The 12854-nt window shown below is 34.4% G+C and overlaps 2 protein-coding genes across 2 annotated transcripts; both read right to left on the bottom strand.

Moving 5' to 3' along the window:
• Positions 1 to 258: 258 nt before the first annotated feature.
• On the bottom strand, positions 259 to 1142 carry LOAG_08320 (hypothetical protein; the record flags this gene model as incomplete). The annotated part of the gene is made up of 2 exons (XM_003143852.1): positions 259 to 945; positions 1068 to 1142. 2 exons carry the CDS (start codon positions 1140 to 1142, stop codon positions 259 to 261), a joined length of 762 nt encoding a protein of 253 aa, XP_003143900.1.
• Positions 1143 to 3977: 2835 nt separating this feature from the next.
• On the bottom strand, positions 3978 to 12553 carry LOAG_08319 (hypothetical protein). Its single transcript, XM_020447669.1, has 23 exons — positions 12451 to 12553; positions 11948 to 12046; positions 11661 to 11762; positions 10973 to 11096; positions 10716 to 10798; positions 10392 to 10524; positions 10236 to 10317; positions 9826 to 9966; positions 9518 to 9714; positions 9082 to 9224; positions 8604 to 8799; positions 7751 to 8152; positions 7370 to 7441; positions 7127 to 7192; positions 6815 to 6880; positions 6623 to 6676; positions 5822 to 6409; positions 5526 to 5582; positions 5198 to 5275; positions 5009 to 5062; positions 4788 to 4862; positions 4476 to 4512; positions 3978 to 4238 (listed from the first exon to the last, which is right to left on the bottom strand). Exons 1-23 carry the CDS (start codon positions 12526 to 12528, stop codon positions 4202 to 4204), a joined length of 2964 nt encoding a protein of 987 aa, XP_020302125.1. The 5' UTR covers positions 12529 to 12553; the 3' UTR covers positions 3978 to 4201.
• Positions 12554 to 12854: the final 301 nt, after the last annotated feature.

The raw sequence follows: 12854 nt of genomic DNA, 5'->3' as shown, positions 1-12854 counted from the left end.
AAAAAAAGAAATGTCAAAATAAAAGCAATTCTATCCTGGCGATAACATCCTAGATGTACGGTACACTCATTCATTCTTTTCTCTTCTCAGTATTTCCATTATTAAGAGATTGGCAAGGTAAAACGAATGACACAACAAATGACGTGGTGGAAACCATTTTGAAGACGTTTTTTCCCAATTTCATCTGTTCATACGCGACCTAATCTTCATGATCACACTTCCTGTCCTTCTTCACATATTAGGTTGAGTAAAGTCTTACTAAAAATAATTTGAAAATAATAATACACCTCCGATTTGTTCTGGTTTTCCGATGCTCATCATTTCAGTCTGGTGACTAACTACTGGTGGCGTACTGATTTCTATCGAAGCTTGATCAAATTCATCTTCCTGTTCCAGCGAAACTTCTTCCGTTATCTCCATATCCTCGTTTCCACTTATGATTTTCTCGTCGATTATAGGATCTGCACGAATCAGTTCAGGATTCGTAGTTATCACTACTTCATCGACATTAATCTCTTCGGAATGCGTAGTAGTGATGGTAAATACACCACTATCTTCCGGATTGCTCTTCACTTCAAACATTTCTCGTTGCTCACCACGATAAGCATTCTGACTCTTCATCTCAAACATTTCTCGCTGCTCATCAGGGTAAGCATCCGGACTCTTCATTTCAAACATTTCTCGCTGCTCACCACGGTAAGCATCCCGGCTCTTCATTTCAAACATTTCTCGATGCTCATCACGGAAAGCATTCTGAAGTGCGTTACCCAAGACAACAATGGAATTATCCTGTTCTTCGTAACCTCTGACGTCTGGAATAGCGTAAGCCTCATGAGCCAAAGGTTGGACAGTGGATACTTCGCTCGCATTCACCAAATTTCCCAGTTGTGCCTGTTGCTGGAAGTATGTTTCCACGACGACCTCATTAGCGACATCCATATTATCCTGAAAATCAAAGTAATGGAATATGTCAACTACCTAATTTTGCTAGGTATTATATGCAAAAAATAATGAAACAATTTTTAGTGGAACCGAAACCAGCAAAACGGTTGTCAAAATGGTAATACCGGATAAGGTACATCGGAAGTATCGAATTCAACCGCCACTTCCGGAATATCATTACCGAACTTTTGCTCTGCCATTTGATGATTTCTGCTTGCCTGGGCAATTATTTCGAAATACCAAAAATGCAGAATGATTAAACAGCTGTGTAGAAATTTTCAAGAAAAATTTCCGCACGTAAATTTCTAAGCTTTACGAGATCTATTTCTAGTAACAACCAACCCATCTTATACCTAATCCTACCTTATGCAGCTCTATTCATCCTAAGGCTTATCAGCTCCATGAAGACCTCGTTCTATCGAACGTCATCTAGACTTACTTACCATATACTTAAAGTCTTCTAGTCTTATTGGATCCCATCGAAACCTTAGACAAGATATTTAATTATACAAAACAAATTTTGCAACCATCAGTATGATATTCTCAAACAAAATAATCGTAAAGCTTTAAGGTTTCACGCATTTTCTTTTTTTAAATAGTAGCAAGAATTAGGCATGTGACCGGAAAGTGCAACTCTATAACCGGAACATGTAATCGGGACGACTGATATTCTAAATGATAGTATAAAAGATGACAGTAGCATGTTTATTCAGGAAATTTCCAACTTCACAACTCTGTCCGTCTAGCACTTATAAACATTAGCAACAACATATGGAACAAAACTATGTTTCGCTCAAATAGCATCCGGACAGACCGGAAAAAACCGGAGCTTTTTTCAACGAAAAAATCCATCCATTCGGAAATCAAGAAAAGCCACCTATCTCTCAGCTTTAAAATGATACAATGGTAGCTAACACCCGAAAGTGTTATCGTTCGCGCCAAAACATTCAACTACCGTATATTTTGCAAAAATGCACGTAGCTAACTGTCTGGGATGCAAAAACGCACGTAACTATCGGTTTAAAGAGCTATCGGTTTACTAACAGAAAATGTTCTCAAATCATTAACAAAGGCGCAAATAAATGGTGAAATTGTGAATAATAGTATATAACATAACTGGATTCCGGGAAATATAACCGTATATGTATCATTCCGGAAAACAGATTATTCGTGTTTAAAATGTTCAATATGAATTAATGCTTTCTTAGCTTCTCTCAAATTTGCAATTAACATGTCATTCTTAGTGACTTGTGTAATTATTGATTGATTTTTGTCTACAGAAATATGCAAAAATCCATTATCGTCGTATTTAGCTATCTATTACCGGTTCCATGTTTAGCTATCCATTACCAGTTTCATATTCAGCTATCGATTAACCGGTTCTTTCTGCAATTGTCAATTACCGGTTTCATGAGTAACTATTCATCTCGTGTATAACTATCTGTTCCAGATTCCATATTCAGCTGCACATTACCGGTTCCGTAAACAACTATCCAAAACCAGTTCGGTATGTAATTATTTGAAATTTAGTTCTGTTGACCGAAATTTACAACTTAGTAAAATGAGTTTTGGAAATGAAGAACAGGAAGAAATGTTTGAATTTAAACTACTTATTTAAGTTATCAGTAAAAATACCGTACGTTCCAGAAATTGCTGGAAACATGAAAATGGAAAACATGTCAACAGTGGCTTTTTTTGATCTTAAAAGAAAACGACGAGAAATGTGATGAATCGAGCAACATGGTTAATTTGAATTTATTTCATGAATTCAAATTTAGCTTCACTTAATCATTTTGATACATTTAATGGATTTTAATTGGGACATTTAATTGAATAGCGAATAGCAATGATAATATCATAATTTAACAGAATTTCAGAACCAAATGATTCAAATCTGATTATACGATAAAGAAATTCCTTTTGTTTCTTATAAAATTAACACAAAGATTGAAAGAGTAATTAGTAGTTAGGTGACATATCAGTAGAAATACTTTTTTCTCTTGATCATTTTGCAGAATCCGAAATGTCGGTGATCCAATTTTGGAACAGTAAGCAAATTATATTTCCGATATTCTTAAGATATTTAGAATCACAGATTTACAAGATAATACAGCTGTTGATTATCCAGAAGTCAACAGATGTGACATTAATAGATGAGGTGACAGATGTGGTATAGTGTGACATGTCTCTATTTCCTGAACTCTTGTCATTAATTGATACATGCAGTTGTATTGCTCGAGAATGTTGAAGTGTAGGTGAGATGATAAGATGATTAATCAGTCAATGTCTATCCCTCAGGGTATTTGCCGGGAATTGTTGAAGTTGGCTTGGAAAAACACTGATTTCAAAGTCCCGAAATCTTCATACTTCAATTATTGAAACGTATTACAAGTAAGCTATTCCTTCCCGTGACTTTTATGAGAGATATATAAGCATCCCTGAACATTCGAGAATCTGTTACTCCAAAAATTGAGAATCTTTTACAACAGTTATGTTAGAATATGCATTACTTTTAGCAGAAATGTAAAATAACTGCAGCGGGAAATATATGCAAGTTAGATTTTTGTAAATGAATTCCCAATTCACCCATAACAAATTTGTTCAAAAAAACTTATTTCATGCTTACAGTTACTTAGCATACATGCTTTATTTTCCAAAACGGTGCATGAAATCTGATACAATCAATTTGGCAAAGCAACTCACCAATCATTTCAGTGAATGTCAAGAAAAAAAGGTAGTAAAGTGATGATTTGGTATAACCCAAATCTAAAATCTGAAATTTTCAAAATATTTCGAAACAAAACTAAAAATCGTAAAATTTTACATATAAGTCCATTTGAGGAGAGAAGGAAAGTCAAAACAAGTGACAAGTCAAAACATTTCTACATCCGAAATTTGATTTGAATGAAAAGTTTTTCCATTATAAAAACATTTGTGCACAATGTATTATTAAAGAAAATTGAAGGACTTTCTCTAATGATGGTCTGAGAGTGATCCCTTCATGGAATGTGACATTAAGGATAAAACTTTATATGTGTTAATCAAATTTTCACAGCCTCGTATCTCATAGCAAATGATGGAGTATGCGACGTATGGCAGGTAAGTGCTATTGAAACTGGTTCATCCAAGATAGATGTATACAGCACACAGAAAGATAACATAAAATCTAGTATGAAGACTAATCCGTAAAAACTAATCATAAAGTAAAGACACCAAGTAAATCTAAGGCACCATTAAAAAAGCTGAATAATCTCGAAATTCATTTCATCTTCTCTTCCAAAACTTGCGCAACAGTCCTGAAATGAGAGTTAGAAGACTACGTATATCATTGATCTTATCTTGGAAACACTCCCAACGGAAATAACTAATGGGAAAACAACTATCAATTAATTATGGTACCAGTTATTTCGAAAGTAAGTTAAACTTCTTTTAAAACAAATAGGTATTGTGGGAATCTACAAAACACCATGAAGAAAAGATGGTCTATAAATGTATGGCTTTGAAAATAAAATTTATGAAGCAAAATAACTTACTTCCGTCCAACACGTAACCGAGTTTTTTTTGGCGCTTCTAAAAAACGAAAAAGAAATATAAACAAAAAAATAAAAAAAAATTAGTGAAAATTTAGTGTCAGAACTACAAATCCCATCTATAGGTTAGATTGAAATGTTGACAAGCTGGATCACTTTACTGTTGGATAAGAGTAATGTATAAGTGTGACATTCCAATTTACCAATAACTTGAATGAATTTGTCACCAGTAACTTACCTACTTGCTATTCAAATTTATTGCTTCAATTACGTAAAATAAATCAAACTGAGAGATTATTACTGCATGAAACAAACCGTCAATTTTCTCTAAAGTTGGTTCAAATCCTGAGACAGTTCGTTGCTTTGGAGGCGATCCATTTTCGCTTTTTGCTGGAAAAGCAAGATCTGAACCACTTCAGACTTAATTGTCATTTTGAGGAATAATTTGAGCAATTAAAAATAATATCCTTTTGAAGTAATTAGACCAAAAATGAAAATTATCCTTAAGAGATTCCTAGCTGCATTACCATTCTTACCTTTTCTAGTCGGACGAGTCAACACAGGATAAGATTTAATCGAAATTTCGCTCACTGAAAAGAAAAAAATGAAAAGAAAAATGATTGAATCAACCAATATCGCCATTATTCGCCTAAAAGCGATTCAAAATCTGTAGATGTTCTAAAATCTGGAGAAGTATGTAATCTATATAAGAAAAGCAATAATACATTGGGACTCTTCTGATGCAGCTCGTCTCCGTCGATTTGGTGAGGCTTTTGAAATTACACCTGGAATTGTCTCTTCAACTGAAAGCCAACGAAAAGAAATTTTTTTACACGGCAAATCAAACAAATAAGAAATAACAATTCATTACCAGTAATTTATCTATTTGCTATTCAGATTTATTGCGCCAGTTACGTAAAATAAATCAAATTAAATAAACAGCAATTATTCCGCACTTCGTAATATTGCTCGACTAAAAAACTCATTGTCGATGTTTGCTAATAAATTCATTTCTTATTTGACTAGCTCCGTAAAGCTATACATAATGATAACCTCCAGTTTGTTCTGATTGTGTTCGGGTGCGGCAAACCGATTTCCTTGTCGGAGAGTCTGAAAAAAAAAGAAAGGGAATATATTCTAGAATTTATTCAGTAATTTAAGTCAGATAGTCGAAAGTGATATGCAGTTATAACTGAAAGTGCAATGATGTCATTAACCAATTAAGTGTCGCATTTTATACTTCCTAAGCTATTGATGTTGTCATCATAAAGATATATGTCATGGTGAGAATGTTTCTAAACATTTTTTTTTTCTAAACATACATGGTACTTCATTACTTCATAACTTACTTTTAACTGACGCAGTAGGTCGAACTGATTGCTCCGGTGTTACTTCACGGCTGTATGCTAAGCTTGTTCCACTTTCCAAACGTTGTCTTTGGATTCCTTCAATCTTGGGTGAACTTTTAGATAAAGATGTAGCTCGAGTTAAACGCTTCGGTGTTGTTTCTCGACTGCATGATGAACTTGTTCTACTTCCCAAACGTTTTCGTCGTGTTTTTCCAGTTATTGGTGAACTTCTGGCCGAAGATGTAACTCGAGTTGAACGTCTCGGTGTCGTTTCTCGGCTATGCGGTGAACTTGTTCTACTTCCCAAGCGTTTTTGTGGCGTTTTCTCAATTTTTGGTGAATTTTTGACTAAAGCTGCAATGCGAGTTGAACGTCTCGGGGTTGTTTCGCGACTATGCGGTGAACTTGTTCTACTTTCTGGAGGTTTTTGTCGCGTCTTCTCAATTTTTGGTGAATTTTTGACTAAAGCTGTAATTCGAGTTAAACGTCTCGGTGTTGTTTCTCGGCTACGGGATGAACTTGTTCCACTTTCCAAACGCTTCCTCGACTTCATCTTAACTTTCGGCGATAGCGATGCTAATTTCATTGCTGAAATGAAACTATTACTTTTTTTGAAATTATTATTTCGAAACTAGTGAATAATCTTGACAATCCGAAAAAAAATTCAAAAAAAGACCTTAATGAAAAAAAATCTTAATAATCTCAAAATTAAGAACTACTGACATAAAATGGTGACCCAAATAACAAGAGATTTCTGTTTATGAATTTTAAACACATCAATAAATGGAACAACTGTAATACCTTTAGCTGCAGAACGAGTAAGCATTCGATGCGATGAAGTCGATGTTTCGCTATCTGAAAAGGAAAAACTTCAATTCATTTTCCAAAAGCAGTCAAAATTTCAAGATTTCACGTTACAATACTTGGTTCAACACACGTAGTAAAATATTGTCTGATAAGTAATGATTAGTGATAATGATTTTCTAAACATACCAGAACTCGAGGACTGAAATGAGTCGCTCGAAAAGGTTCGAAATGCTTGCCTACCATTAGTAGGATCTAAAGAAAAATTCCATTAAATAAATGTAGGATACGTGATATTCATCTTTCAGGAATCTTTCCATCGATATTACCTATTGTTACAGCTTGTTTTGGGGAAGTTTTTAATTTCTAGCATATTTTTACAAAACTAGAAACGGTAACTCAAAGATAATGCTTACAGAAAAAAACTCTCTGACCGCGTTCCAAAAAAAAAACTGCTTTGACTGTGTGGTTCGAAAAAAAACAAAAAAAAAAAAAACATACCTTCTTTTTCCGATCTGTGTCTCCTACGAGAAGGATGCACTAATTTGGAAGATTCGACTTCGGCATCTGAAATAAGAAATTAAGAAATATGACCAAAATTACTGCCTTCTATGCTACTATTATGTATACCAAACGTTCCAAATATCTAATTAAAATCGCTGTATGAGTGCATTTTTTGTACTTTATCCAGAATCTCTAAAGTCCAATTTACTACGTCCTACAAAGCACAGCAGAAAGAATCACCTCTAACAGTCGATGAAGCTTGTTCTGATAGTATTTCCCGTACGCCTAAAACTGGTGAGTATCCCATCCTGTCTGTAAAACAATATGCGATGGATACATCAATAATAAAACGATTTCATGAATGTCCACATTTCATTTGCTAAAGCTCTTTTGCCTTACTTATTTCTTAAATCAGATATATTTAGTTCGTAAATAACTACGAAGTTAAATATGAACATATGTTGCTATGTTCGTTACTTTTTAAAATTTAACAGCAATTTAAAACTTGACAGAATTGCAAAGTATGGTGACGAAACGTTCCCGGACCTATCGCAGTTTTGAACTCTAGCACATTGTTAGATAAATACTTAAAATTGACGAAATTCGAAGTTCAATAGTTACCTTCCTCCTCTTCGAATTTTTTATTCATTTCGAGATGAAAAACCATAGCTTTTTCAATCTCCGTGGATGTTGGATCAGTTTCATCTTCTTGTTCGTATGAAACTTTTTTTTGCAACGATTCACTCACAGTCGACGCTATATCATCTTCCGATTCAGCTGCCATTTCATCACTTAAAGAACCTAACAGCTTTTTTGGTGGCCTCGGAGAGATTTTAACTTCAAAGGTAGCAGTGTGTCTGGTGATTTTGGTGGTAGTCAGTACAGAAGTACTTTCAGGAAGACAACCAGCATCTTGTAAATTTCGTTTCCCTTCCGTGTGCACATCGGAAACGATATCTTGAACATCTGCATCCAATGGAATGCCTGGATCTTCTTGTTCTTCGTAAGTCACGGACACTGGAGCTGTAAAACTTTCCCGAATTAAGAAATTTTCATTTTTCATAACCGATGGCTCAGTTTTATCATCCAGATCTTCTACTTCTTCTTGTTCTTCGTAACTCACAGATACTGGAGCTGTAAAACTTCCATGAATTAAGAGATTTTCATTTCTCATAACCGATGACTCAGTTTTATCGCATGGATCTTTTATTTTTCTTGTTCATCATAAGTTTCAGGCACTGGAGCTGTACAGTTTCTGCGAATTAAGGGATTTTCATTTCTCATAACCGATGGCTCAATTTATCGTCCAGATCTTCTATTTCTTCTTGTTCTTCGTAACTCATAGACACTGGAGCTGTAAGACTTTCCCGAATTAAGAGATTTTCATTTCTCATAACTGATGGTTCAGTTTTACCATGTGGATCTTTTATTTCTTGTTTTTCGAAATACCGTTCTATTTTTTCATTGCCTTCACCTCGTCTTTCCTGATCTTCCACCATATCCGAATCACTCTGCTCCTCAACCGATATATTGCATGGAGTTTCTTGATTTGCGGCATCCATAGATTCACTTTCCTCGTCTTTATCCAGCAAAATTTTTAGCCCATCCTGTAGCTCCAAATGTTTCTCCAAGAAAACTTCCTTGTTCATGTCCGTAAAGTGAAATGCGTCCTTTAAAAAAATGTAATTTTTAACCAATTGAGCAAAAACGACTTTTTCTATATTATTTCCTTAACTGAGCTTGTCACTGCAAGTAAGAAAAAAAATTTCTCCAATATTTTAAAATTTCTCCAGTATAGTGAAATGTGAACCAAAGCTTGTCCTTGTCTTGTTTGTGATGCCTAACAATATTATAAATCGGAAATTGATTTATCATATTATATTAATTGTTAAGCGTCACAAACTGGAACCAACATTTCACTTATTAAGAAAAACAAAGCTTTAACGGGATACCGGATTCCGAACATCCAAAAAATTGGCACAATTCATTTCGGGAGGATCACATTCACATTTTTTTTCTTCCACCTGACTGAAATTTGAAATAACGCTGAAAAGGGATGGTTCACCAATAAATGCCTTCTGCTCTTTTTCATCCACTAAACTTCTAATCTAATCCAAAATAAGGACTAAAAATAACATCATACCTATCACAATTAGATACGAATGAGTTTGAAAGATCGAAGCGAAGATTTTTAAACCGCGATTCTGTTACTGAAACTTGCAGAAATTAAGTTATCAACGAATCCTAAAAATGTCAAAAAAAAAGATTATGAAAAATGAAAAAATCATGGGAAAGATCAGAGTCTCCCAAAAATTTCATGCGCTCAAAAAGAATCCATTTTAAAACGTCAGCAATCAGAAAAATTCAATTTTATCGAAAGAAGAATACCATCAGATGATGCATTCTCCTCCTGTCGCCCCTTTCGGGTTTTCAAAATAGAGGCCGGTAGTGGGATTGGAGAGAACTGGTCAGCTGATAGTGATGCAAATGAATCCTCTGCTTGTATTCCAGGTGCATAGCGACGTCGTGGCGTGGGTGTTTGTAGCAAACGGTGAACATTTTCAAGATCCTCTTTGGGCAAAATTCTGAAGTTGAATTATTTCAAAAGCAAAAAAATTTGTTTTCGAAAAGCTGGTATAAACCTGAAAATTCCTACAAAGTTAAGTTAAATCTTTGGCAAAAATTTATGAAGTAACCTCTCGTAATTCGAAATACGTCTGTCGCACACAGGGCTTGTTGGGAAGTTAGATGCTTTTGGAGTTATTTCTAACCCAACTGACTCAGGAACAACATTATACAATTGCCGTGATGTCTCCAGTATTTCACACTTATGTGACCTTGAAAAAAGTATACACATATATATATTTCTTGCCAACCAACAAAGGAACCAAGGAAAAAGAACAGAAAATCCAAGCAGCTGGATGATTTGTTCAGTACAATATTTTTAAGAATCCAAGAAATCACAAATCGCATTTCATTCATTTCTAGCTTATCGGAAAGAAACAAATTTATGGATTTCTTAAGTAGTTCGCTCTTAAAATTTATAAAAATGAAGGAAGACAAATCTCAATAACAATTAGGAAATAATTCTGGATAGAAAAGTAACCTCATAATTGGTGATAGGTACGGATGCACAGCTGCTGCATGGTATCTGGATGGTGTATCTCTCATCATTTTTCCGCCACCATCTTAAAAAACTCCGCATTTTTTAAAAATTTCATTTACCCAACATTTAAATTTCGGATTAAAAGTTATTTTGTACCTGAATTTTGAACTGTCGGAAGAACACTACGTGAAAATGTATCATTCGTTTGAATTACTGGAAAGTCTTCCAGAATTTTTGCCGTCCATCGATCACAGCGATCTACTAGAACTCCATTTTTTGGTTTTTCTGGCTGAAAATTCATTTCGCCCTTCAGTGGAAAATTATTTCATTTGTTGATACAGTCGTTCCTTCGATCAAGAGATCTAATAACCAAGATACACAATTCAAAAAACCACAATTCAAAAAACCATTGAAGTACTTCAATTTTTAGAGTATATCTGCAATTAAAAATGATTAAAAAAGTATATCACAAAAACTTGCTGGCAAAAGACGACCGAACATTTTGCGCCTTAAGCAAAAACGATTCCATTCACGAATTCCGTCAGGCTTTTTCAATAAGTTCTCTGAAGAAGTTAATCAGTGCAATATACAGTCGCAAATGAACAGCATGAAATAAAAATCCAAGCTTCTGAATTTAAATAAATACTTTAAATTTCCATGCAAAAAATTATCAAAGATGTATATTCAGCCATTAATAATATAATATATTTGCTAAAGTAATATCTAAAACAGACTACCTTTTATAAATTCAATTTCCTCCTTGTCTAGAAGCAAACGTTTCATAAGTCGTTGAAGCTCACAAACGGGTTCTTCCGCTTTTTTGTCAGTAATCTTGATTTTTCCACATTTAGCAAGCGGTTCCTAAGCATTAAAATATCATTTCAGTTTTTACTTGCAAAGACAATGCTTTTTCTATAACAATCAGTCGAACATTTCATCGCGATTCCCAAGATATCTCATCACTGCGGATAAGTGATGGGGTACATATTCTGGAAGCTTTAGACTAGTAGAATGTTGCAAACATCAAATTCGTTTCTCGACAGGCCGGACAATTAAAATTTAATTTTTTTTGCGACAGACGTTCGATAGCCATTATTAATGTGCAATGCAATATCGGACGATGTTGTTCACGAAATTCGAAAATATGAAATCAAAAGCATGTGCAGCTTCGAAAAAACTGCTAGCAAAATTCACAATCTCTTGATGCCAAGCTGCTAAATTTAAAGCTTTTGTGATAGATGGGATGAGTTAAAAGCACTGCTAGTTATCGTCAAATGGACGGCAAACAGTGAATATACCAAAGGAATTATCACAAGAGTTCAAAAATTTAGCAGCTTGATACAACCCTCAAACATAACTGCGCACTGAAGTAGCTGTTAGCACTGAAATTTGTGAAGAACCGTTATAGCACAATTATAGTAATACCTTTAGTCCACAATCATTTCTCCAATTCGTTTCTATCTGATTACATATCACTCGATTCCTATACGGAAAACGCCATTTAAAACGATCAAAAACTTTCGGCTCCTAAAATTTCATCGAATTTTAATGTAACCTACTTACTTTATAAACAAATGTCTTGATTAAAATGTTTCTCTTTCGCAAGTTCTATCCAGACGTTCATTTAAGAAATGGAAACTCATAGCATTGGAGGATAACTGATATTTCTTTAGTGACTTCAAAAATAATTTGAATTCCATAAAACTACAAACGTTTTCCATAAGATCGTCATAATCAAGCAGGAAATATCCAATCAACTTATGTTTTGATGTTTCTGTGATCTTCATTGCAAGTGTAGCCGAAAGCAAGGCCTAAACATATTTGCAACTGAACTATAGGGAAGTTATTTTATTTAATTCTCATTAACAATTGTGACTGCCAGTTATCATTAAGCTTTGTTTGGCAATATTATTCTTTTCTGAGGTCAACAATGTCAATGTTTAGTTACTATAAAAATATGATAGGATGAACTATCATAGTAGTCTCAGGCAATCGAAGATACTACTGCTCACTGATCGAATACCACTTCACGATTTAAAATATCAGTGGACTTAATAATTGGCTGATTAAATAGATTGGTGTAAAATAGAGCATAATTAACTTCGTTTCCTAGAGAAGTTGATTGTTTACTACTGAAAGATGAGTTGTATTGGATATTGGGAGAGTCATCGTGTATACTTAAACTTCAAAAGTTGGCCAGATCATTAGAACTCACAGCAATTGAATTCGGTGGGTACCATTCGTCAGCAGTTAGACCACACCAAAAAATTTCATTAGGACAAGCATTTTGCATTTCTTCCAGCAAATTTACTATATACAACTTACTGCTGAAAGGAAAAATGACAGTGATAGCGGGGTGAGAGTATGAGATATCGGTGATGCGAAAATAAAGAAATAGATCTCCTTTTTAAATCAACCTATTGATTCATCAGTTTAGAGTCTCAATCAAATGCCTTTCCGCTGAGTATGACGATGCTTCGTCTACTGAACCGGAAGTTCACAACACAACTGGCATTTAAAGAGTGTCTGACGGCTAAATATTTGCACCGATCGATTTTTGTGGAAGGGAAAGGTGAAAAAAGACAGAAAATGAATATAAATTGTGAAAAAATCACTACT

The sequence above is a fragment of the Loa loa genome (assembly GCF_000183805.2).
Source record: "Loa loa unplaced genomic scaffold supercont3.248, whole genome shotgun sequence".
Classification (NCBI taxonomy): domain Eukaryota; kingdom Metazoa; phylum Nematoda; class Chromadorea; order Rhabditida; family Onchocercidae; genus Loa; species Loa loa.
Note: the sequence above shows the minus strand (reverse complement) of the source record. Positions and strands in the feature narration are given on the sequence as shown.

What these genes read in the sequence shown, in the direction of transcription:
- LOAG_08319 (XM_020447669.1), bottom strand. Translation starts at nt 12,528, where the DNA reads ATGCAAAATGCTTGTCCTAATGAAATTTTTTGGTGTGGTCTAACTGCT. An exon ending in GGAGAATGCATCATCTGATG is followed by an intron (nt 9,225 to 9,517) that starts GTATTCTTCTTT and finishes TTAGAAGTTTAG; the next exon opens with TGGATGAAAAAGAGCAGAAG. An exon ending in TACTCGTTCTGCAGCTAAAG is followed by an intron (nt 6,410 to 6,622) that starts GTATTACAGTTG and finishes GTTTCATTTCAG; the next exon opens with CAATGAAATTAGCATCGCTA.